At 39.0% G+C, this 25,495-nt stretch overlaps 1 protein-coding gene across 4 annotated transcripts in view; it reads left to right on the forward strand.

The window, feature by feature from the left end:
• MYO16 (myosin XVI) overlaps positions 1–25,495 on the forward strand; it is a 719,880-nt gene that overhangs the window by 378,335 nt on the left and 316,050 nt on the right. For all 4 annotated transcript variants that reach the window (XM_063651142.1, XM_063651143.1, XM_054446940.2 and 1 more), the window contains 2 exons: positions 14,024–14,151; positions 19,029–19,134. In XM_063651142.1, coding sequence (XP_063507212.1) covers positions 14,024–14,151; positions 19,029–19,134 — 234 coding nt within the window. The remainder of the gene's footprint in view (positions 1–14,023; positions 14,152–19,028; positions 19,135–25,495) is intronic.

Genomic DNA, 25,495 nt, shown 5'->3' on the forward strand with positions numbered 1-25,495 from the left:
ACAAAAATTAGCCAGGTGCGGTGGCAGGCGCCTGTAAACCCAGCTACTTGGGAGGCTGAGGCAGGAGAATCACTTGAACCTGGGTGGCAGAGGTTGCAGTGAGCCGAGATCGCGCCACTGCGCTCCAGTCTGGGCGACAGAGTAAAACTCTGTCAAAAAAAAAATCCTTTCTCCAGGACATTATGTTGGCACTTTTGCATAAAACTGGTAACTATATATGAATGGATATAATGGATATAGAATTTCCATTCAGTTTGATTGGTCTATTATAATACGTTTTTATGCCTTGTACTCTAAGTCATCCACCTTTGGTCTTCAAAATTGCCCTAGCAATTAATTCCTGGCCTTTTCCTTTAAGGTTTATAATCAGCTTGTCAATTCTGGGGGCGCTGAGGGGACTCCCCCTGGGATTTTGAATTTGATTGCATTATATTTACAATTCAATTTAGAAACAGACAAAAAATGTTAGTAGTACTGAGTCTTTTAACTATATTCATTTATTAAGGTCTTTAAAATGTGAAATTCCTCTCAGTGTGTCATCTTGTGTTCTCTTCTGGAGGATATATTGCATAGTGTTCATTAAATGTTTTTAAATGCTGTTATAAATAATCATTTAAAAATTTTATTTTCCACTGGTGTGTTCTCCATGTATGTATAAAAACACAATTTAAAAAGTCTTACCATAAACTGGCAAGTTTGTAAAATTTATTAGCTATAAAATTAGTGTGTTTTAAAAATACTCTGTGTACACAATCTTATTGCCTGAAACAATAATAATTTTCTTTCTTTCTTTAAAATCCTATTATTAGTCTGTTCTTATGTTATTGGATTGGATCACCAGAATGATGTCAGATACTATTAATAATTTCATTTAAAAATATATATATATTTCTTATCTCAGGAGAAATCTTTAGTAATTAAACCTTAAGTATAAAAATCATTATAAATTTTACATAGATACCAGTTATCAGATTAAGGAAATTTCATTTTATTGCTATTTTAAGAAGTTTTTATCATAGAAAAGGTATTGAATTTTATCAAATGTAAGTATTTTTTCTGTACCAATTGTTGATACGAATATTTTTCTCCTTTATTTTGTTTGTGAATTATAATTCCTGATTTTGAAATATTAGACCTACCTTACATTTTTGATGTTTTATCCTTTTCTTTATATTACTGAAGTCTGTTAAATAATATTTTGCTTAGGGCATCTATGATAAGCCTCCAATTTTTCTTTTTTTTATTAAAAAAATCTTGTATATCAAAATTATGCTCATTTCATAAAGAGAATTGGAAAGTGTACTCTATTTTCTAGTCTCTGAAAGAGTTTGTAAATTTGGTGTTGTTTCTCTCTTAAATGTTTAGAAGAATTCACAACCGAAACCATTAAGACCTGGTATTTTCTTTGCGAGAAGGTTTTAGTTCTGGATTTAAGTTCTTCGACATACATGGGACAGTGCATATTCTTTCTGTGCTAGTTTTTAATGATTGCATTTTTTTAAAATTGTGTTAGTTCTATTTAATCTTCAAAAGTTTTTGGCATAGAATTATTCATAGTTCTATTTATCTTTTTTAAATTTGTAGAATTTTAAGTGGCTTCTTTTTATTCCGTATGTTGGTAATTTGTGACTTTTCTGAGTTTTTAAAATTTCCTTCTTTCTAATTTATTTGGGTATAATTTGATTATTGTTTATGTTGTATAGATATATCCTTGATTTCCCGCCTTTCCTAAAATAAGTATTTGGGGCTTTTAAATTTTACTTTAAATGTAGCTTTACTGAATTCTACATGTTTGCTATTTCATAAATTCATTATCAATTAGTTTAAGATATTATCTGTTTCTATTTGTGATTTCTTTCCATAAATATATATATATATATATGTGTATATGTAGAAAGTCTATAAAAATATAAACCGAATTAATCTTTGTTTTCTACTTTTGTTTCTCTTTGACCACAGTCTGGATAATTGCCTGGCCATATTTTAAATTCTCTTTTCTGTTATTTTGAATCTGCTGATAAAATCATTGCTTAAAATGCTGATGTCTGTTATGTGATTTTTTTCAATGCTAACGTTTCATTTTAAACTCTTAGGGTTTCCAGGTTTCTGGTGAAATTCTTCGTCTTCATCATGCCACTTATTTTCTTGAACTTGTTATTTTTAATCCTGTATCTTATGACTCTAATATTGAGGTCTGTTTCTACTATGTGACTGTGTGTGTGTGTGTGTGTGTGTGTTGGTTCTACATATATGGATATATTTACTGACATCCATGGGGATTTTTGATGGAATATTGAACTTTCCATATAAAAAAACCATAGGGCCCAGGAAGACATTATCTTCCTTCCAAGAAGATTTGACTTTTCCTTCTAGAGGGCACATAAGTTGTAGACAAACCTACTTGACCTTGTGAAGTCTCGTTTAATTTGTGTATTTGCTCCCTTCAAAAAGGTGAGCCCCCTTATAGGTCTCAGGTGGAGAGTTGGGATGATATTCATTTGGCTTTCCTCTGTTTCTGAACCCTGAACTTGGATTTGCATCTCCCCAGTACTGTGTGAGGCTGCTCAAATCTCTGCTGAGCATGAGACACTTAGGCTGACTTTCTGTGATGCCACCGAGAGATACTCAGCACAGCGGCACTGTGTGCTGGGAGGAGGGGATGGAAAAGATCCCGCGTGGCCCTGTGCATCCTGATTTTCTTCAAGATCTTAGCTCCCTAAGACATTGCTGCTTTGGTGATTTTACTACCCCTGCCATTAGATGCTTGATTTGTATTTTATCCAGTCTTTGTAATTGTTCATGATTAGGAGAATTTGACTGATACTAGCTGCTTCATTACAGTATAGGGTAAAGGAGACTACATCTGTTTTTATTGCATTGGTGTCAGAAGATCATTTGCCCTCAGATACCTAGGTTAGTTTGGCATTTCATGCCTTTAATTTTTAAATTCTGTATGCATTAAGGGGTGGGAGGGGAAAGAGAGAGAGAAACACACCCTATTTAAAGTTACTGTTGATAATATTATTTCTGGCTTATGTTTATGGTAACAGTTGATTGTAGAGTTAACAAAAATTAACAGTGAGACAAAAGTCAGCTTTGAATAATTGAATGAAAAGTTAAAAAATGACTCTTATTTGGATGCTTCTGTGGATCTAGAGGTAAAGTTTTAAGTATTAGCCAAAATTTAACATAATATTTTTTATAGTATGACACAATTTGTCATACTATATTGTATCTTGTGCTGGGAAAAAAACTGTTAATTTGTGGTATGTTTGTTTTTCAAGTGTTGACACTATAGTAGTATTATGGCTTCAAATAATACATTGTATTTGCAGTTTTTTCAGAAATACACATTCATAGAGAAAATAAGAAATACGTTAAGAGACATATTTGTTTATTAATGTAAGAATAAGGTATAATACATTGAGATCATTACCAGAATAGTTTATTAAAACTGAAAATGGCTAATGCAACTTATAATTTATATAATTATTAATATAAATAAAATCTATATGTTTCAATATATATGAATTAAGTATTTCATATATAAGTATTATGATTTTATAAAATGAATTTGCATATATATATATACACATACCACCTTTTATATTCATCATTTCTAAATCTGTCACAAAATAAAAATGGAAAATAAATACAAAAAATATATCAGGTAAAAGGTGCACTGATATAAAGCTTACAATAAAATTATCTTCTTTTTATAGGTCAGGAGAAAAGGTGAAAGTGTCTAGTCCTTCTGACTTGACATCCATTGTGTAGAATCAAATAGTTTGTGCTCTCCTTGACTACAGGTAACAACCCATAAAATTATAGATATTAGGTTGCTACAAGGACATACATTTTACATTGAATTAGTGGTTATTCCCTGTAGCAATATTAGTGCCTAGTAAATAATATCAAGTAGTCACCTATCAGGTATTCATTAAAACGATCTTGTTGTCCTCAGGCCACACAACAAAAATTTATTTCTTTTTGTTTCTAGTTATTATCATGGTATTATGTCTGTTGTTTTAAATGACAAATTTTGTTCAAATATTTGGGTTTCTTCCCATGTCAATTACTTTACAAGAAAAAAATAAAACATTAAATATGATTATATCTGTAAAGATTATAAAGACGAGGAGAATGACTTCTCCGTTTCATATTTAAAAAGAAATTCACATATAACATCTGCATTTTAGTTTTATTTCATTATCATTAACTCTGTTATATTAAGCCTTTGCATAACATTCATTTTTATTTCTAGCAAGTTATTAATCATGGACGTAGAACACTCTTGAGGCAAACTTCATTTCGAGACTGATGTCTACACAAGGCAGCAGGCAGGACTCCCAGATTGCTTTCTGCCACAGCAGTGCAGATCTGATGCTAACAACAACCACTGCCCAGATGCGGGTCACAGTGGCCGAGTCAGCAGGCAGTTCTACAGGAAGTCCAACCAACCAGGACAGGGTCCATTATTGTGCTGCCTATTTATGTTGAAGACACGTAATATCATTCATTTTAAACATGTTACATGTAGGGGAGAAAGAGAAAATAGAAAGGAGCCAGATCTTCCTGCATGGGCTTTACAAAAAAGCAACCTTAAAATCAGAAACAAAAATGCATCATCAAGCCAACAAACATATGTTGACTCTATAAGAAAATACGTTGCCTTAGATACTTACAGTGTCCTCATCTTAGAGCACTGTGTAGACATGCTAGAGACAAAACACAAATAACAATGAAAAAATCACATACTTCACTTCTAGCTGAGAACAACAATTAAATAGCTGTATTGAGGGTGTGTAGCCCTAATTGGCAAGTCAAGAGGTTAGAAGGGAATAAATCCTATCAGGTTTTTTTTTAAAAAAGCATCACAATAAAAAGGAAATGTGATCGGGCAAAACTTAAAAAATTAGTAAGATTCTGATGAGCAGAAGAATGGTTTAGAGCCACAATATGGGGTTTAAAAAATATATAGGACTATTTAGAGAAATGCACCATGCAATTTGATATGAGCAAGAAGTTAAAAATATTATAATATTTGAAATTCTAGGAAATGAAAACAGCTGCCATTGTTGAGTGCTTATTACATGGCAGAACTGCCTCAAATGGCTTTACATTTATTATCACATCTCATCTCAAAAGGCAAGCAAATCAGTATAAGAATTGTTACTTCTACTCTGCAGTTGAATAAACTGAGACTTGAGGTTAAGCAGATTTTCTCAAGTCTTCCCGTGAGTGGCAGAGCTAGCATTAAAGTCCAGGTCATGCAACTCCAGAGCGAATGCTTGGCAGGCTTCTCTCAGCAGCGCAAGTTCTGTGCCCAGAGGCAGACAGTTTCATTATTATTATTAATTATTATTATTATTATTACCATCATATGTGATCTTTTGTAAACACAAACACATACTTTCTCAAAATACTTCACCTATACATAGGTATACAGTTCACAAATAGGACACCTATACAGGCCTACAGAGTGAGATGTTCATAGCATAGTGTGAAACCAACAGCCCAGGGCACTTGGAGCCTTTGGCATCTGAGACGTTCCACAAAGTTTCTAGGCTTGCCAGAGAAGGGGCCAGTGGCTCAGTGGCTCTCTCGTAAGCTGTGGCATTGGTGGCTTAGAAATTAACATGGCAGGATTCTGCAATCTGCTGGTGGTTTATGGAGAAGTATAATGACCAGTGAAGAAAAGGAGGGACTTTATCCATTAAGAAGGGAGGAACTTGTTATCTGAAACTAGAGTCCATCGAAGATTAGCAAGGCTGAGCTCTTGTCATCTCACCTATGAGCTAAAATGGAGTGTTTAAAATATCCCCTGACCAAGAATCCTCTTGTTTCAATTGATACAAATAAGGAAAGAAGACAGTGAAGTGAAGAGAAAAGACAGATGGGGAAGGAAGAGTCTGGCCCTGATGATATTCGCTGGACCCAATGAGAAAGTGCAATTTTAACTATGAGAATGGTAACCAATAAAAAAGTTAGATGGCTTGTCAGTCACTCAGAAAACAGGGACTGCATAAGCAGAAATCCTCAAAGTTGTATAGAATTACACTGTCATTATTATTTCCATAATTATATTATGTATAAAGCATAGAATCAGCATCAGGTAATGTGTTACCAGGTGTTAGCAATGGGCTATTCCACAACATGAACTGTAACACTGCATGGGAAAGAGATTTACAAGAAAGGGGAGCTGAGACAGGTTATGAGTTTATCAGGAAATAACTTTCTTTAGACACGCAAGGCTCATCACCCACATCTACTCTCTAGTAAAATCTGGCATAAAGAGAATACCTAAGCCCAAATAGATTTAAATAAATAAAATTTTAAAACCCTAGCCAGCCGTGGTGGTATGAACCTGCTGTAGTCCTAGCTACTTGGGAGGCTAAGGCAGGAGGATTGCTTGACCCCTGGGGATGGAGTCTGCAGTGATCTGTACTTGGGCCACTGCACTCCAGCCTGGGCAGCTGAGCAAGACCCTGTCTCAAGGAAATGAAAATGGAAAAATATATAGTTAGAAAGAGAAATGAACTCCATTTACACACAGATGGATACATGATCCAGGCTGTCTCTTGTGTCTGTTGAACATCTAATGAAATTCTCATTTACAAAATAGAGAGTTGAAAAACATTTTGTCAAATTACAGTCTAAGTCTATGTTGGACTTGGGGAGAAGTGAATTACTGTTAGTACAAGTTTTCAAACAAGAACAGAAATTAGATCTGCTGGACAATGAAGTTGGACTAAAGCTCCTCAGTTTCATGAATTATAATGTGTATATCACTGTCATTTAATTATTCTTAATATTCATTGCAACTTCTGGAATAATTAAAAATGAAAAAAGTTCAAGCAGAATGCAACAGACAGTTGTGTGCCCACCACCCATATTGGTTTCATATCTCTTTTAAAAACATTTAAAATTAAAAGTGCTGTATTTTTTTTCACATGTACTTTTGTGATTGGGATGCAGCTTTAAGGGTGTGGTAAGAAAACACTGTGTCCTAATTTATTTGTAACATTTATTTTCTGAGTGGTACAAAAAATAACAGTATGTTTTAATCATATGATGTCTTAGATTGGATAGATGACATATTGTTCTATAAACACAAGGTAAGTACCACTTCAACTTCAACCTACTTATTTTCGTAAGCAGTGATAATGGTTATCTTGAAGTTATTATCCTTCCATCCAGTGTTTTATATGTTTACTATATACATGAACACATATATACATTCAAAAAGTGGGTATACCACTATTTTCTATATTTTAATTAACTCATAACATAGTAACTATATTCTTTTTAATTTTTTTTGAGATGGGGTCTTCCTCTGTTGCCCAGGCTGGAGGGTAGTGGCATGATCTCGGCTCACTGCAACCTCCACCTCCCAGGTTCAAGCAATTCTCCTGCCTCAGCCTCCCAAGTAGCTGGGACTACAGGCGTAAATTAGGTGCCACCACGCCCACTAATTTTTTGTAGTTTCAGTAGAGATGGGGTTTTCCCAAGTCAGCCAGGATGGTCTCAATCTCCTGACCTCATGATCTGCCCACTCAGCCTCCCAAAGTGCTGGGATTACAGGCGTGAGCCGCTGCGCCCAGCCTTTAACTGTATTCTTTTACAAAAAAGCTGTTGATCAGCCCTCACGCTTTCAAAAATTTTCCATCTTGAAAATTTTAGACTTCAGAAAATTTATTCTAAAGTCCCTCTAGAATTTTCTTGTAATGACACACAACCAGTTATATTTGTCTATTAATTATAGACTTTTAACTTATTTCTGTATTTTCTGCTCTTACAAAGAGTCCTAAGAATTGTTTTATAAATGCTCTTTTTGCTCATGTTTGAGAGTTTCAACAGAGATATTCCCAGTTGAACATGAATCTTCAAATTTAGAAGATATTGCCAGATGATTCTTCCAATTAGTTAAAACTACAAGACTCTGTGGTATAGACATGTTTTCCCAGCCCAAGAGACAACTTCATTTGGAAATCAAGCTCTGCCACCAACTAGCCCTGTCCCCTTGGGCCAGTCACTGACTTCCGTTGGCACCAATTCTCTTGCCTGTAAACATAAAAATACTTCTCTGACTCCAGTCATAGGTTCTAGAGGACTGCATGAGTGAGTGCCTATGAGGTGCTGAGGACAGCACCATGCACAGAGTGCCTGTAAGCTATTATTATCATTATGACTAAACTATGATTAATTCTGCTAGGATTTTGTGTGTAATATAGCATCTTATAGTTTGAAATAGCATGAGAGCTTTCCATCCTTTGTCATATTTATTTTCTATCTTTTTAGTTTATATTTTTGCCCAAATTTGTATTATAGTTCCTTTTTTTTTTTTTTTTTTTGAGACAGCGTCTCACTCTGTTGCCCCGGCTAGAGTACAGTGGCGGGATCTCGGCTCACTGCAACCTCCGCCTCCCAAGTTCAAGCGATTCTCCTGCCTCAGCCTCCTGAGTAGCTGGGACTATAGGCACGTGCCACCACACCCAGCTAATTTTTGTATTTATAGTAAAGATGGGGTTTCACCATATTGGCCAGGCTGGTCTCGAACTCCTGACCTCGTGATTCACCCACCTCAGCCTCCCAAAGTGCTGGGATTACAGGCGTGAGCCACTGTGCCTGGCTTATAATTCCATTTTTAAATTGATTTGTAGGAGTATGTTTTAAATTGCTGCTAATCTATTGATTATATGCACAGCTTATACACCTCTCTGTCTTTGCTTATTTTCTATTATTATATGGTTGACCAGGGCTTGTTAAATTTAATGTAGTGAGATCGCTCCATCATTCTCATTATAATTTGTATTTTTGAATCCTATTTCCTTGTTTACATACAAATCATGAGAGTACCATTCTATATGCTTGTCTAAATGCTTTAAACTTTGCTGCTCATATTTGGGATTTAAATTCACTCGTAATAATTTTTACACATGCTATAGAATAGAGATCAACACTTGTTTTCTTTACAAATAGATGATCAGTCCTCTCAGCAGCATCCTTTACCACTGATAGGTGGTGCAGCCTGGTTGGTCATACACTGTATCTTTGATATGGACAGGAGGCAGGGAGATACTGGGTAGAAGAGAGCAGTTCCCCAGCAAAGGCCCCACCCTCAAGCCTGGTAACCCACAGCCCTAAATGGGAACATGTATTCCTGTTTTCATGACAAAAAGTTGCCTTTGGCTGACCATGCCTCCCATCCTGTACCCCCAAACACCAGGCTCCACAAGCAGATGAACAGAAGGGCAGAAGAGCGGCAGAGAAGGAGAGAAGAGAAGGAGCATCTGAATGTTGAGAGGAGTTCAGCTGGGGATGGTTGGAGAGGAGATCGGCCACTGGATGGCCAAACTCCAGGGAAGACCATCTTCCCACTCTGTCCCCTTTCCAGCTCCCCATCCATCCCACTGAGAGCCACCTCCACCACTCAATAAAACCCCTGCATTCACCATCCTTAAAGTCCGTGTGTGATCTGATTTTTCCTGGATGCCAAACAAGAGGTTAGGATACAGAAAGCTGTCACACTGGCCCTCTGCCCTTGCAAAAAAGGCAGAAGGTCCACTGAAGTGTTTAACACTTAAGCTGTCCACGGACAGCAAAGCTAAAAGAATGTACTGTAACACACGCCCATTTGGGCTTCAGAAGTTGCAAGCACCCACCCCTAGATGCTACTATGGGGCCAGAGCCCAAAGGTGCTGGCCCAGGCTCCTGCACCTGCCCATCTGCATGCTCCCCCTCCCATAAGGGGTTTGAGCACACACAGTGGCCAAACAGATGAGCCATACCCCATCACACATCCTGCAAGTAGGGTTAGGGAACTCTTCCATTTCATCTTCTCCAACATGTAGGGTTGCACTGAATTATCTAGTCTGTTTCAAGTGATCTGTGATCCATTTTATCTAGTCTTTGCACCACCACCACACTGTGTGATGACTTTAGTTTTTTGTAGTTTTGGTTGTGGTGTAACGTTTGTAGGAAAGTGCTTCTGTTGCTAAGCGTGCGGGTGGGTGGTACTGAGCTCCAGCACATTCTCAACACTCCAGAAGCCCCTTAAACATTAGCACTTCCCCTGCTACTGCCAACTTGACTTCTAACAGCAAGGATTGGTTACCTGTGTTTGTACTCGATGTAAGTGAAGAGATATAGTGTGTTCTTTTATGTATCTGACCACTCACACTCAACATTGTGAGACTCATCCAGTTAACTCTCATCGTGGATCATTTATTCTACTTTAAAAATTATTTTTGCTATAATTTTAAATGTGTGTAAAATGTGTAGATAAATTGTACAGCAACTTTTAACATCAACCTTTTTTTATTATTATACTTTAAGTTCTAGGGTACATGTGCACAATGTGCAGGTTTATTATATATGTATATATATGCCATGTTGGTGAGCTGCACCCATTAACTCGTCATTTACATTAGGTATATCTCCTCATGCTATCCCTCCCCCTACCCCAGACAGGCCCCAGTGTGTGATGTTCCCCACCCTGTGTCCACATGTTCTCATTGTTCAATTCCCACCTATGAGTGAGAACATGTGGTGTTTGGTTTTCTGTCCTTGTGATAGTTTGCTCAGAATGATGGCTTCCAGCTTCATCTATGTCCCTACAAAGGACATGAACTCATCCTTTTTTATGGCTGCATAGTATTCCATGGTGTATATGTGCCACATTTTCTTAATTCAGTCTATCATTGATGGACATTTGGGTTGGTTCCAAGTCTTTGCTGTTGTGAATAGTGCCGCAATAAACATACGTGTGCATGTGTCTTTATAGCAGTATGATTTATAATCCTTTAGGTATATGCCCAGTAATGGGATGGCTGGGTCAAATGGTATTTCTAGTTCTAGATCCTTGAGGAATGGCCACACTGTCTTCCACAATGGTTGAACTAGTTTACAGTCCCACCAACAGTGTAAAAGTGTTCCCATTTCTCCACATCCTCTCCAGCACCTGTTGTTTCCGGACATTTTAATGATCGCCATTCTAATTGGTGTGAGATGGTATCTCATTGTGGTTTTGATTTGCATTTCTCTGATGGCCAGTGATGATGAGCATTTTTTCATGTGTCTTTTGGCTGCATAAATGTCTTCTTTTGAGAAGTGTCTGTTCATATCCTTTGCCCACTTTTTGATGGGGTTATTTGATTTTTTCTTGTAAATTTGTTTGAGTTCTTTGTAGATTCTGGATATTAGCCCTTTGTCAGATGGGTAGATTGCAAAAATTTTCTCCCATTCTGTAGGTTGCCTGTTCACTCTGATGGTAGTTTCTTTTGCTGAGCAGAAGCTCTTTGGTTAAATTAGATCCCACTTGTCAATTTTGACTTTTGTTGCCATTGCTTTTTGGTGTTTTGGTCATGAAGTCTTTGCCCATGCCTATGGCCTGAATGGTATTGCCTAGGTTTTCTTCTAGGGTTTTTATGGTTTTAGGTCTAACATTTAAGTCTTTAATCCATCTTGAATTAAATTTAATCCATCTTGAATTAATTTTTGTATAAGGTGTAAGGAAGGGATCCAGTTTCAGCTTTCTACATATGGCTAGCCAGTTTTCCCAGCACCATTTATTAAATAGGGAATCCTTTCCCCATTTCTTGTTTTTGTCAGGTTTGTCAAAGATCAGATGGTTGTAGATGTGTGGTATTATTTCCGGGGGCTCTATTCTGTTCCATTGGTCTATATCTGTGTTTTGGTACCAGTACCATGCTGTTTTGGTTACTGTAGGCTTGTAGTATAGTTTGAAGTGAGGTAGCATGATGCCTCCAGCTTTGTTCTTTTGGCTTAGGATTGTCTTGGCAATGTAGGCTCTTTTTTGGTTCCATACGAACTTTAAAGTAGTTTTTTCCAATTCTGTGAAGAAAGTCATTGGTAGCTTGATAAGGGTGGCATTGAATCTATAAATTACCTTGGGCATGGAGTTTGAGATCTGAGAATGGACAGACTGACTCCCCAGGTGGGTCCCTGACCCCCGAGTAGCCTTACTGGGAGACACCTCCCAGTAGGGGCTGACTGACACCTCATACAGCTGCGTGCCCCTGTGAGATGAAGCTTCCAGAGGAAGGATCAGGCAGCAACATTTGCCATTCTGTAATATTTGCTTTTCTGCAGCCTCTGCTGGTGATACCCAGGCAAACAGGGTCTGGAGTGGACCTCCAGCAAATTTCAACAGACCTGCAGCTGAGGGTCCTGACTGTTAGAAGTAAACTAACAAACAGAAAGGATATCTGCACCAAAACCCCATCTGTACGTCACTATCATCAAAGACCAAAGGTAGATAAAACCACAAAAATGGGGAGAAACCAGAGCAGAAAAGCTGAAAATTCTAAAAATCAGAGCGCCTCTTCTCCTCCAAAGGAACGCAGCTCCTTGCCAGAAATGGAACAAAGCTGGATGGAGAATGACTTTGACGAGTTGAGAGAAGAAGGCTTCAGATGATCGGTAATAACAAACTTCTCCGAGCTAAAGGAGGATGTTCGAACCCATTGCAAAGAAGCTAAAAACCTCGAAAAAAGATTAGACAAATGGCTAACTAGAATAAACAGCATAGACAAGACCTTAAATGACCTGATGGAGCTGAAAACCATGGCACGAGAACTACGTGACGCTTGCACAAGCTTCAGTAGTCAATTTGATCAAGTGGAAGAAAGGGTATCAGTGATTGAAGATCAAATGAATGAAATTAAGCAGGAAGATAAGTTTAGAGACAAAAGAGTAAAAAGAAATGAACAAAGCCTCTAAGAAATATGGGACTATGTGAAAAGACCAAATCTATGTCTGATTGGTGTACCTGAAAGTGACGGGGAGAAAGGAACCAAACTAGAAAACACTCTTCAGGATATTATCCAGGAGAACTTCCCCAACATAGCAAGTCAGGCCAACTTGCAAATTCAGGAAACATAAAGAACGCCACAAAGATACTCCTCGAGAAGAGCAACTCCAAGACACATAATTGTCAGATTCACCAAAGTTGAAATGAAGGAAAAACTGTTAAGGGCAGCCAGAGAGAAATATCGGGTTACCCACAAAGAGAAGCCCATCAGACTAACGGCAGATCCCTCAGCATCAACCATTTTAAAATACTTTTCTGGCATGTGATCCCATCAACCTTAAATATGTTTACTGTGTATTTAAACAAAGGTATTCTCTTGTGTAACCTCCATACAGTCATCAAAATGGGAAAATTATTACTGATGCACTGGTGTCACTGAATCAAGAGACCTCATTCAGGATTTCACATTGTCCCAGTAATGTCCATAGAGCTGGAGATTCAGGCCAGTGTTGCATGTTGCATTTTGAACCACCATGCCCTTTACTCTCCTTCAGTATGGACCAGTTCTGCAGTCGTCTTTTGACTTTTCTGACCTTGACATCTTTGAAGATACAGGCCAGTTATTTTGTAAAATAAAAATAACTTTGATTTCTTCACAACTAAGAAGTCTTCCTACTCTCGAGTTTTTATTCTAAAGTAATAAAATTTACTAGAAATTCAAAAGGACTAAAAATACTGGAAATGAATCATTATGGCAATAATTATAAATCACCGTTTCTCTAAAATTAATTAATTTTTGTTTTTCTGAGAAATTTGTAAACTTATATGCATTTCAGCTGCAACTGCCTCTCACATTCAAGTTTAAAACCTTGGCTATCTTATGGTATTGAAATTAAATACTGCTGAGAGAAATTGTATTTGGTGTAAATTACCACAGTTTCAGCTTACTGCACAGATATCTATTAAACTACATTTTTTGTGAGCTGCTCTTCTTAAAGACAGCAGAATAATTAAAGCCTGTGGACCAAGTAATGAAGGATAAAGTATAAGCCTCCATTTTGTCATTATGCATGCTGAAAATGTGCTGAGAAGGGTGTAATTTTACAAATGTTTTTACATACCAGTGAGATTCAGAATTAGAGTTTCATTCACTTCTGTATCTTGGACGTAAGTCACTCTCATTATAGGATGAGGAATCCTGGCGCCTTTTCACTGAGGTTTTCCCCTTGCTGCTGCCCTGTTTTCCAGGTGTCCCAGCTGTATTTCAGCTCCTCAGGGAAGCTGTGTTCCTCACTGCCTCCTCACCTCTTCTCCTGTGTAGAGAGAGCCTTTCACCAGCTCTTCCAGGAGCAGCGACCTCAGTGTTTCATCCTCAGGTGAGTCCCCCTCAACCTTGTCTGCCACGCTCAGGTTTGCTGTGGGGCTTGGCAGTAAAGATGTACTCATTTCCCATGGTTTACCTTTATTTACTTTCTCAGCACTCTGAGGTCCAGTATATCTTTGCAATAAGTACATTTGACTCGTTACAAAGGAGAAACATCTTGGCTGTTAGGAATAGCCCCAAGTGTAGCTGGATCAATATTAACAAACTTAACCTGAAACTCATTTCCTTTTGAAGATTTAAAGCTTAGATAAAAAGTTTTTGCTTTTGAACCTAAGAAAACATGGAGAAAGAAAAACTTACAATATTACTGAACCTAAGCCACTGTTCTTCAAAATCCACGGCTGCCCCAAATATCATTTTATTTCTTCCCAAAGGTATGTTTTCTCAGCCTGTTTCTTGTTATTTACCTTTGCTCACACTTCACTGAATTCTACTTCGTAAACTTTTTTTTTTTTTTTGAGACAGGGTCTTGCTCTGTCACCCAGGCTGGAATTTCGTGGCATGATCACAACTCACTGCAGCCAAGGCTAAAGTGATCCTCCCACCTCAGCCTCCCAAGTAGCTGGGACTACAGGCACATGCCACCACACTTGGCTAATTTTTTAATTTTTGTAGAGATGAGATCTCACTATATTGCCCAGGCTGGTCTCAAACTCCTGGGCTCAAGTGATCCTCTTTTCACAGCCTCTCAAAGTGCTGGGATTACAGACATGGGCCACTGCATTTGGCCCAAAGTATTTTTTGAATTTGAAATATAATGCTAGATTTAACTCATCAATTAATAGAAAATTAAAGTAACATTTAAATGTTAAAGTTTGCATCAGAGACCTATATTTTATATTCAGCCAAACCTCTACAAGGGAGGAAACCTCTATAAATACTCATGGTGGTGCCTTAGTTGTTGTCAGTAGTGCTGGTTGGAACTGAAGTACAGTAGCACACAACTCAAGTAAACGTGAAATGAAAATGGTATAAAGTTAGAACTTGGATAGAATTCAAAAGCCTTATTTAAATATTAAAATGAGCGCTTATATGTTTATATTCATTTTATCAAAAATTCTATGGAGGGTGGAGGGACAGACTGATGGACGCACACTTTAGTTTTCTAGTTTTCAAAGCAGCGTGCTAGTGGTTGTTTTCGTGCTCGGTTCAGAAGCATCCTAAAGATGAAGAAGGTGCTGAGGCAGGGGCTTCGACACATTCTAAACTCTAGGATAAGAAAGGCACTGAGGCAGGGGATTCCACCCATTCTAGACTTAAGGATGAGAAAAGCGCCGAGGCAGGGGCTTCTGCCCATTCTAGGCTCAAGGATGAGAAAGACGCTGAGACAGGGGCTCTCACCCATTCTAGACACAAGGATAAGAAGGGCGTCAAGATGGGGGCTCCAACCCGTTCTAGACACAAGGATGAGAAAGGTACCGAGGCAGGGGCTTCCACCCATTCTAAACTCAAGGATGAGAAAGGCGCTGAGTCAGGGGCTCTCACCAATTCTAGACACGAGGATGAGAAAGGCACTGAGGCGGGGGCTCCAACCCATTCTAGACTCAAGGATGAGAAAGGCACCAAGGCAGGGGCTTCCACCCATTCTTTCTTTTGATATGGAGTTTCGTTCTTGTTGCCCAGGCTGGAGTGCAATGGCGCGATCTCAGCTCACTGCTACCTCCGCCTCCTGGGTTCAAGTGATTCTCCTGCCTCAGCCTCCTGAGTAGCTGGGATTACAGACATGTGCCACCACGCCCAGCTAATTTTGTATTTTTAGTAGAGTCAGGGTGTCACCATGTTGGTCAGGCTGGTCTCGAACTCCTGAGCTCAGGCGATCCACCTGCCTCGGCCTCCCAAAGTGCTGGGATTACAGGTGTGAGCTACTGCACCTGGCCACTCGTTCTAGACTCAAGGATGAGAAATGTGCAGAGATGGGGGCTTCCACCCATTCTAGACTCAGGCAACCCTATTTTTATCTGCTTTGTCTGTCTAGTTTCCTGGTCTTCCTTTGATAAACAGGGAAAAAGTTTTAAAAAGTTGCTTAGAAAAAGCACTGTAAGTTGGTGAGATAGGGAGTGTATAACACTGTTGACTAACAACTAATGTTTATTGAGAATTTACTGGGTGCCAGACCCTTGACTAGATTATTTCTATGTATTATCTTATTTATTTCTTTAGAATTTACGTAAATTTTTAGTGCTCCCACTTAATTCTAGGATGACCATTGCAGCTGTTATAGGTCGGTTTTTGAAAGCGTGGGTCCTGAGCAAGGCTCTGAGGGGAGAAAAGGGAGAAGCCAGCAGGCCCATGCGCTTTGGGAGTCCGCTCGGGAGATGGCACACAGCGGCCAGCAAGTTTTCTCAGTGAAGAACCCCATTTATCTTAGTTTAACCCAACGGTTTTGACATGTATTTGTTCGTGGAACTTTTTATCCAGTATATATTCTGCAGAACTAGTTTTCCTTTGGGTCATTTTTAATTAATTAATTTATTTATTTATTTATTTATTTATTTATTTTTTGAGATGGAGTCTTGAGTCTCGCTCTGTCGCCCAGGCTGGAGTGCAGTGGCGCCATCTCGGCTCACTGCAAGCTCCGCCTCCCGGGTTCACGCCATTCTCCTGCCTCAGCCTCCCGAGTAGCTGGGACTACAGGTGTCCGCCATCACGCCCAGCTAATTTTTTGTATTTTTAGTAGAGACGGGGTTTCACCGTGTTAGCCAGGATGGTTTCCATCTCCTGACCTTGTGGTCCGCCCACCTCGGCCTCTCAAAGTGCTGGGATTACAGGCGTGAGCCACCGCGCCCGGCCCTCCTTTTAATCATTTTTTAAAGTTAATGATTCCCTGTACCAACCCCTTATTTTGAAAAAAAAAAAATCTCTTCATTCAAGTTTCAAGAAGGTGTTGATGCAGGATTTTGCTTCTTAGCTCAGCTACGTCCGGGTTCTTGCCTCACGACCTGGAAAAATGACGCGTGCGGACACGAGAGAGTGAGTGGAGTAGAATTTATTATGTGAAAGGGAGGCTCTCAGCAGAGAGGGATCCTGAAGCAGGGTGCCGGGTGCCCCCTTCTCAGTTGAATACCACCAGAGCTTACTGCGCAAACTCCTGGCGGCTCCACCCCCCCGTCTTTCCAGTGCGCATGCTAAGACCGAGCTGCTCCATATGGATGTATTTCCCTTGCTGCACGTGTGTTAAGGAACGGAATTTTCCACCGCAGGCCTGTTTAGGCAAGCCCCCTGTGCAAGTTCCCTTATCTGCACAAAACATCTGACGTAAGCACTTGTGGGGCGGGTCGGAAGTTCTCAGGGGACCCTTCCCTGACTGTCTGCCTGAAGCAAGCTGGAGAACTCCTTTCGGTATCGCTAGTCCTGATATACAGAATTGAAGAGCAAATCTCTGGTTACTAGGACTTACTATTTTAGTGATTCTCTTTCTTCTTTCAAAATTGTGTGTGCTTTCATACAGCTTTGCCACATCCTTGATTGTGTGGGCTAAGATACATGTTTTCTCCATTTTTACGAATATGATAAAATTAGCCATTTGAAACTCAATAAGTTGTTTACAGATCATTATTGAGTGTCCATTGTGTCCAGAACGAGCACTTACAAAGGGTAATTTAAGATTTAGCACCAAAACGCAAGTAGTCCTGGAATGGATGTCCCAAAACTCAGTACCAGACCAGAAAAAATTTCATTTTGTTTTCTAATGTTAACTTAATACCTCATTTGTTGATACTCTTAGGCCCCAGTAGTTCAAAAGTCTGCACAAGTGAGTGGAAGCATCCATTAACGACTGGACACTTTAAGAAAATAATTAAATTTCAACTTACTTCTTTTCTGGCAAACACTGTTAATCAACTTTGTTAAAAGAGATGTTTCCAGGCAGAAAACCAAGGAAGCACTCATAAAAGGGCTTTAAAAAGTTTTTCTGGTTACCAGATAAGTAAAGTCTGTTTTTATGAGTTTTTCATCTGGGTGAAGTAATAACTTTATTGTAGATCAGATCACTTTGAAATAGTAATTATTTTGTTGGAATTTTATGTTAATCCTATAGCATATAGTGTCCGGAATATAATATTTACCGTTTGTAAAAATTGGGTGAGTTAATGAAGTATGCCTGGGATGTATCAAAAGTGATGCCATTATAAATAAAAGTTCAGTGATCTTTCCTAGATTAAAGAAAAATGCAAAGTAGAGAACATCAGAACCGAAAGCAAGCTGAAAAGGAAACCTAACCCGGTCAGGTTTAGGATCTCCTGAATGACAGATCCACATCTGAAGACCTTACTGCCTTAGTTTTTGTAGCTAGGCACTTTACATTCATTTCAAAGAACAGAGAAGGAATGCTCAGAAAGATGTCACAGCTTTTCCACAGAAGAGGTAATGTCTTTCCTGTAAGGCCCATGAAGCATGAACAGTTTTCCCAAGGCCAAGTGTGAACCTGCATGTCTCAACACAACGTGCTGTCACGGGATCCCCTCACTTTATGTTGACTTGCTAAGCTGAGTCAAGTCGGTTATGTCTTCTTCTCAGCCTGACACCTTTCTGGCGTAATTCACCTACACTAGGTGGTTTTACCCTGTGAGATACTGAATGGCAGAACTTGTGTCATATTCATTTGTAATGCCAGCATCTGAGACACCATCAGGGACATGACACAGTAAACATATACTGGGTATTTCAGACAAATGAATCAAATTGAAGTGTGAATGGAGACCACAAACTCATTGCAAGTTGATGTGCCATTCCCTCCTCATTTCTGTGTCTGAGAAATATCTCCAGTTAATTTTTTTACTTGTTCCTGCAAACTAGCTTCAAAGGAACAAAGGAACAAGCTTTGAAGCAAAGTTCCTTCAAACTTATGTTTTTCCTCTCTGTTTTCCTTAGTGGAGAAAGGGGATCAGGAAAGTCTGAAGCCAGCAAACAAATCATAAGACACCTCACCTGCAGGGCTGGCTGCAGCAGGGCCACACTGGATTCCAGATTCAAACATGTAAGTTTTTTGTTTGGGTTGGCAAATATGTGAATGAAGATGTTCAGCCAATTGTCATTTACAAATAGGGGAGGGGACATCATAATAGACACAAGGGGGTCAAAATTTGTGGAAACAAAGAATAAAAAATTATTGAGCTTGGGTTCAAATTAATATTGTTCAAGTGAACATTTATTTATTTTACATATTTAAAATATTTTGTACATACTTTCTTTTTGTATTTGCTCTGAAGAGTTGGATCTAAAACACATCATATAGGTAGATGTTGTTGTTTACAAAGAAAGTGCACTTTGAGGCTGGGCACAGGGGCTCACGACTGTAATCCCAGCACTTTGGGAGGCCAAGGCATGTGAATCACCTGAGGTCAGGAGTTCGAGATCAGCCTGGCCAACATTGTGAAACCTCATCTCTACTAAAAATACAAAAATTAGCCAGGAATGGTGGCTGGTGCCTGTAATCCCAGCTACTCGAGAGGCTGAGGCAGGAGAATTGCTTGAACCCGGGAGGCAGAGGTTGTGGTGAGCCGAGATCATGCCATTGCATTCCAGCTGGACAAGAGCAAAACTCTGTCTCAAAAAAAAAAAAAAGAAAAGAAAAAGAAAGTGCACTTTCGTGTGTTAGGACATTTTGGGGAGCTGGCCAGAAAAGAAATTATTTTGAGGGATCACTGGGGGCTGATAATAAATCTTCGGTGTATCTGAAGGAATTAGCAATAGTTATCCTGAAAGACTTTGATGGGCAGGCCATGCACCTTTGGGGCCAAAACAGATTTTAAACTCTATTCGGAAACATTCGCAGTGTTAACTGTCCCGCTAATTCATCATTCCAAAATATGACCGTGATTCAAGGAGGAAGGAAAAAGACCTGTTAGCAGCTAAGATAAAGCTAAAAACATCCCACACAATCAAACTCAGAAATTTTACTCAAGGAGGCCACCACAGGTGCTTATCCATAGACTGATTCTGTTGTTTATACATAGTTCTAGCAAGTTTTGTTAAAAGGTTTGTTCAGACCATAGCAGATCAGAAGAAGACATTGAAAGGCCACTGGAAGGAATGGCTAACAGTGGGGGAAACAGACAGGACAGGAACCAATAACCAATCCAAAAGAATGGAAATCAACAGTCTGCTCTCTAGGGGCCTCTACCTAGAGATGGAACCCTCTCCATTTCTATATTTCTTTTGGAAATCACTCCAGATGCCTGGAAGTTCATGATGATTGTCCTAAGGTTGAAATAAAATATTATTTTAGAGGATACTCCACCCTTGCTTGTGCTGATGATCATGACTCAGTGCCATGGGTACACCAGCAGCTCCGGATCCTAATCTCCATACTGCCTCTCATTCTTAAGATGCAGACCTGCCTGTCCAACGAACTTCCTGGACATGCCACAGTGTACTGCAAAGACGTGGCCAAAATTGAAGACTTTCTTTTTTTATTTTCATTTATTTGTTTACTGTTATTGTTATTTATTTTTGAGACAGGGTCTTGCTCTGTCACCCAGGCTGGAGTACAGTGATAGGATCACCACTCACCGCAGCCTCAACTTCCTGGGCTCAAGCAGTCCTCCCACCCCATCCTTCCAAGTTGCTGGGACCACAGGCATGTGTCTCTATGCCTAGCTAATTTTTTTTTTTTTTTTTTCTGTGGAGACTGGGTCTCCTGTGTTTCCCAAGCTGGTCTCGAACTCCTGGGCTCAAGTGATCCACCTGCCTCAGCCTCCCAAAGTGCTGGGATTACAGGCGTGAATCACTCATTGTACTAAGTTTCTCTATTTCCAACACATTCTGAATATCCTATCACTCCTAGCTCTTTAGTCTGTCCAGTTTCCTTCAGGTCCACAGTCATTGCTGCTGTGGAGTCATCTTCTCACATGGCATTATCTTTGAGACTGTTCTAAGTTGCTCTCTTTCTTTTTCCATTCTTGGCCGTCCTCCAGTGCATGTCCCTCTGGCAGGCCATGGTTGGTAGCTCAGCTCCCCAGGGTCAGGTAGGGCCCAGGCCCTGTCGCTCCCCAGGCACTTTCTCACCTGCTCAGAGGAAGGGAGCAGCAAACCCCAGTCCAGGCAGAGGCTCATCATGTGCAGAGGGGCTACCTGTCTTCTCATCACAGTTATGGGCTTGAACTTAGTCATGCTGCTATCTAGTTAGGACTCATTGATAACTAGGCAGCCATGTATTCAACTTCAACTAGTAAATGGAAGAAGAGGAGAGTTGATGCTGGTGAACTGCCATCAGCCTGTATCACCAGAGACTCCTTTGCTCAAAGCCCTTGAGTGAGTCTCTATTCCCTTTACATCAAGTCCAATAAATCAGCATGGCCCGGCATTCTTTCTGGCAATGTTACATTTGTTGTGGTTTTTATTTTCTTCTCTAATCTTAGAACACTAAATCCCCTTCCTCTTACTCTATGCTGAAGCCACCTTTGAGCATGTATCCCTCTCAGCCTGGCCCATGCAGTCTCATTCATTTGCTTTCTCACTCCACAAGCATCTATTAATATAAAGGGCTACCCAGTGCCTGTCCCTGGAATTCAGAGCTGCTGTCTCAACAGTGTGGTAGGAGCTCAGTTTCTATGTGGGGAATAAATGAATACACTAAAATAAGTATTGTGACCGTATAGGGTATAGGAGAAACATTTAATTACCCCCAGTTTCCTAAGTTAAGTTCCTTAGTTAACTTTACATTATCAAATACATTTAATGTGGACAGCCCATTTGTATGTCATCAGGCGGCTGTACATTTGGCCTGTGTGTTTCCTTATATGTGATTTAAAGAACCAAGATTGACGTTTTCTTCAGTTTGTCTTACCTGCCCTGCTTTTGTTAGATATTGGGATTTTTCTGCCTCTCTTCCTTTTTATACAACCTTTTATTTTTCATTCCAGTGTAGGAAAGACACATTTGTTAAAAAAATTTTCTTATTATCTCTCAGGTGAAGAGACCACTAAATGCATATATGGAAAATCGTGTTCAATTCCACATATACGCTAACAGAACATAAGATTTTCTATAAATAAATCAATATTCTCTGTATAACATTCAAGAAATAATGTACATATGGCTATATCGTTGCCTTGACAAAAAAAATGCATATACACATCATAGGCCATGTTACAATAGTATAAAACTTTCTATTGGCACTTATTTCAAAGTGTGATATTGATTCAGTGTGAAATTTCCACTGAGGTGCCTCTGATGCTGACATGTGTCTGGCCATACAGACATTTACAGAAGGATACCTGCATTTCAGTCATAATTTTATATTTAAAAGTGTGTGATTATATTCGTGCAAGACAGCTGCACTTATATCGTTTCCTAAATCAATGCCATCTAAAGGTTCAAAAGTTAAAAATACAGAAATATACTGCACAATGAATATTGTGCTATTTGTGTTTGTTTCTGTGTCACCCGCTTTGTTATCTGGCTGCTACAGTTTAGAGTGATTTCTACCATGGTGGCGGTTAGTTGGCATGTTCTGGAAATTTATAGTATCTGATTCCTCATTTAGAAATGAGAATAACTGATTTTTAATTGATAAATTAGTATTATTTTGCATATTTTATACTTGTGAATTATAAGTAATTTTAAAATTTATTCTGCTCTAATAGATCCCTAAGCTTGTCTGATTCTGTAGACTTTTCTCTTTAAAAAGAATGCATAATTAATTAGTTTTTTGAATATCTGTGGTATCATGTGTGTTCATTAATGACTTTAATTTATAACCATTTATTAAGCTCATACTGTATTGAGCACCTGCATAATTCTACAGCAAGCTCAAAATAATTTTTTTTTTTGAAATGGAGTCTTGCTCTGTCGCCCAGGCTGGAGTGCAGTGGCACAATCTTGGCTCACTGCAATCTCCATTTCCCAGGTTCAAGCAATTCTCCTGCCTCGGCCTCCCAAGTAGCTGGGATTACAGGCATGTGCCACCACACCTGCCTAATTTTTGTATTTTTTAGTAGAGATGGGGTTTCACCATGTTGGCCAGGCTGGTCTTGAACTCCTGACCTCAAGTGATCTACCCGCCTCAGCCTCCCAAAGTGCTGGGATTACGGGCATGAGCCACTGCACCTGGCAGGTCAAAATAATTTAACATTGAGTGTCAACTTGGGAAAATAGCATAACCTATCTTCTTTGTTCAAATATGTCAATATCCTGACCACTGACACTTAAGAGTTAGAGTACGTGTAAAACAACATGGTTATAAAATAGCCTCAAGTTAACTAAAAGAAATAACAGAAACTGATGACTTAATCATAATGACAAGGAACAATAGTTTCCCCTTAAATTATATACAATCATCTATTAAAATGATCATTTGGGAGACAGCAGGCTATATAATTTCTGTAATGCATTCTGTATTACCTTATGTAAATTGGCTTTAAATTTTAGTTCAAACAAACACATTCTAAAGTGCATTCCTTTGGATCAGGTAGATATAACCCTCCCAAATCAATTAGCATCTGGGAGTCCAGATTATAATATCAGTGCATATTTCAAGTAAAACTAATTCTAGTTAGCTTGTGTGTTTTATTCACTCTTCATGACAAATAAAAGATTTGTAAATAAATGACTTCTAGTCTCATGAAAAAATATTGCCCAGGTTTGAGCATGGCTTAAATTCCATGTCAGCTATGGTTTTATTGTTTCCCTTTAAATTATTATCCACATGAATATCATTCAGTGTCCAAGATGTTCATGAAAATCATCAGCCATTATATCTGTAAATCATCTGAGTATATGTACAGGAATTAAATACAAGCATTGAATACATTTTTTAATTTACTGTAAATCTTTATAAAATTAGAGGGTTTAGTGAAATTAAGTATATTTAAGAGATGAACCAGTACAATAAATCTTCACAATGTCATTGATGGATTCTTGGAAACTGTGACTTTAAGCAAAACTATTTCCTGTCTGCTGTAAGAACTTAACTCTTGTTTATATTAATTAGTCTGTGATAAAATTGGTTGCATTAGAAGGTACGTTGTTTTGCTTAAAGTAGAAATTTCCAAGAACCTATTGATGATATTAAGTGAGCACTTCCTATACTTCCTGAAAGGAAAATCTGATTAAGGAAATGAGCAGAAAAGAACATCCTTGAACAGCCTTGATCTATGGAGCTATCTAGTAGAAAGTTTGAAGGTCAGGATAAGACGAAAGGAAAGTTCACTAGGTGGCCCTAAGAGGAGAGGACAATGAGCTGATTAGAGACACGGTTTAGCCATATTTGGTTGTGAGACTCCACTCTGGAATATCACACAGGCCAACATGGGGAGTGCTGGCAGGCGGGATCAGGTGTGTAGCAAGCACACAAACTGTACATTCCGCTGAGAGAGACTGGTTCATTCTAAAGGAGACAATTTTGCCTCAGATCCTAGGAAAATACTCATTGGAGGTCATTTGGATCAGCACTTACCAAATAATGTGTAGTAAAAGAATGATAGAGAAATAAAAGTCAGTGTACTAGTCTGTTCTCATACTGCCATAAAGATACTACGTGAGAGTAGGAAATTTATTTAAAAAAAAAAAAAAAGGAGGTTTAATTGACTCACAGTTCTACATGTCTGGGGAAGCCTCAGGAAACTTACAGTCATGGCAGGAGGTGAAGAAGAAAGAAGCAAGGCACGTCTTACATGATGTCAGGAGAGAGAGCGTGCGCAGGGGAAACTGCCGGTTTTAAACCATAGATCTCCTGAGAATGCCTTCATGATCATGAGAACAGCATGGGGAAAACTGCCCCCATGATTCAATCACCCCACACCAGGTCTCTCCTTCGACATGAGGGGATTACAATTCGACTTGAGATTTGGGTGGGGACACAGAGCCAAACCATATCAGTCAGGATGTATTGGGGTGGTCTTCAGTGTAGTATTGGGCAGACACTGAGGAGTAGAGAAAGTGTTCCTGTGGTTGACAATAATGGCATCGTTGTTAAAATTAAAGATTGTCATCTCAGTGGAGTATGGGAAGCAAGAGAACCCAAAATGAAAGGGTTTGGGTGGAAACTATAAGTTTCACACTGTCACAGCACACAGTACTCTCCCTGAAGGAGGTTTTGGGAGAAGAGAGGGAAAGAGGAAGATTTAGTTGGTAACAACTAGAAAGTGAGAAAGTGCAGCATTGAGGTCCAGAAATGACTTTTGGCGATTATATGCAGGTCAAACACTTATTCTTATGAGACGTGACTGTAATCTTTCTAACTGTCAGTCTTACACCTCATTTGGCCCATCTTAAAAGCCTACATGAGCTCACCTGCCTTAGTCCTGTGCTTCAAGTGCACTTTACCCACTGGGTAGATGGATGGATGGAACCCGATCACCACAGACATGGCTTTGTTCCCCCATAAAGTTTCAGAG

This window comes from Pongo pygmaeus, chromosome 14, assembly GCF_028885625.2.
Source record: "Pongo pygmaeus isolate AG05252 chromosome 14, NHGRI_mPonPyg2-v2.0_pri, whole genome shotgun sequence".
In the NCBI taxonomy this organism is placed as follows: Eukaryota; Metazoa; Chordata; class Mammalia; order Primates; family Hominidae; genus Pongo; species Pongo pygmaeus.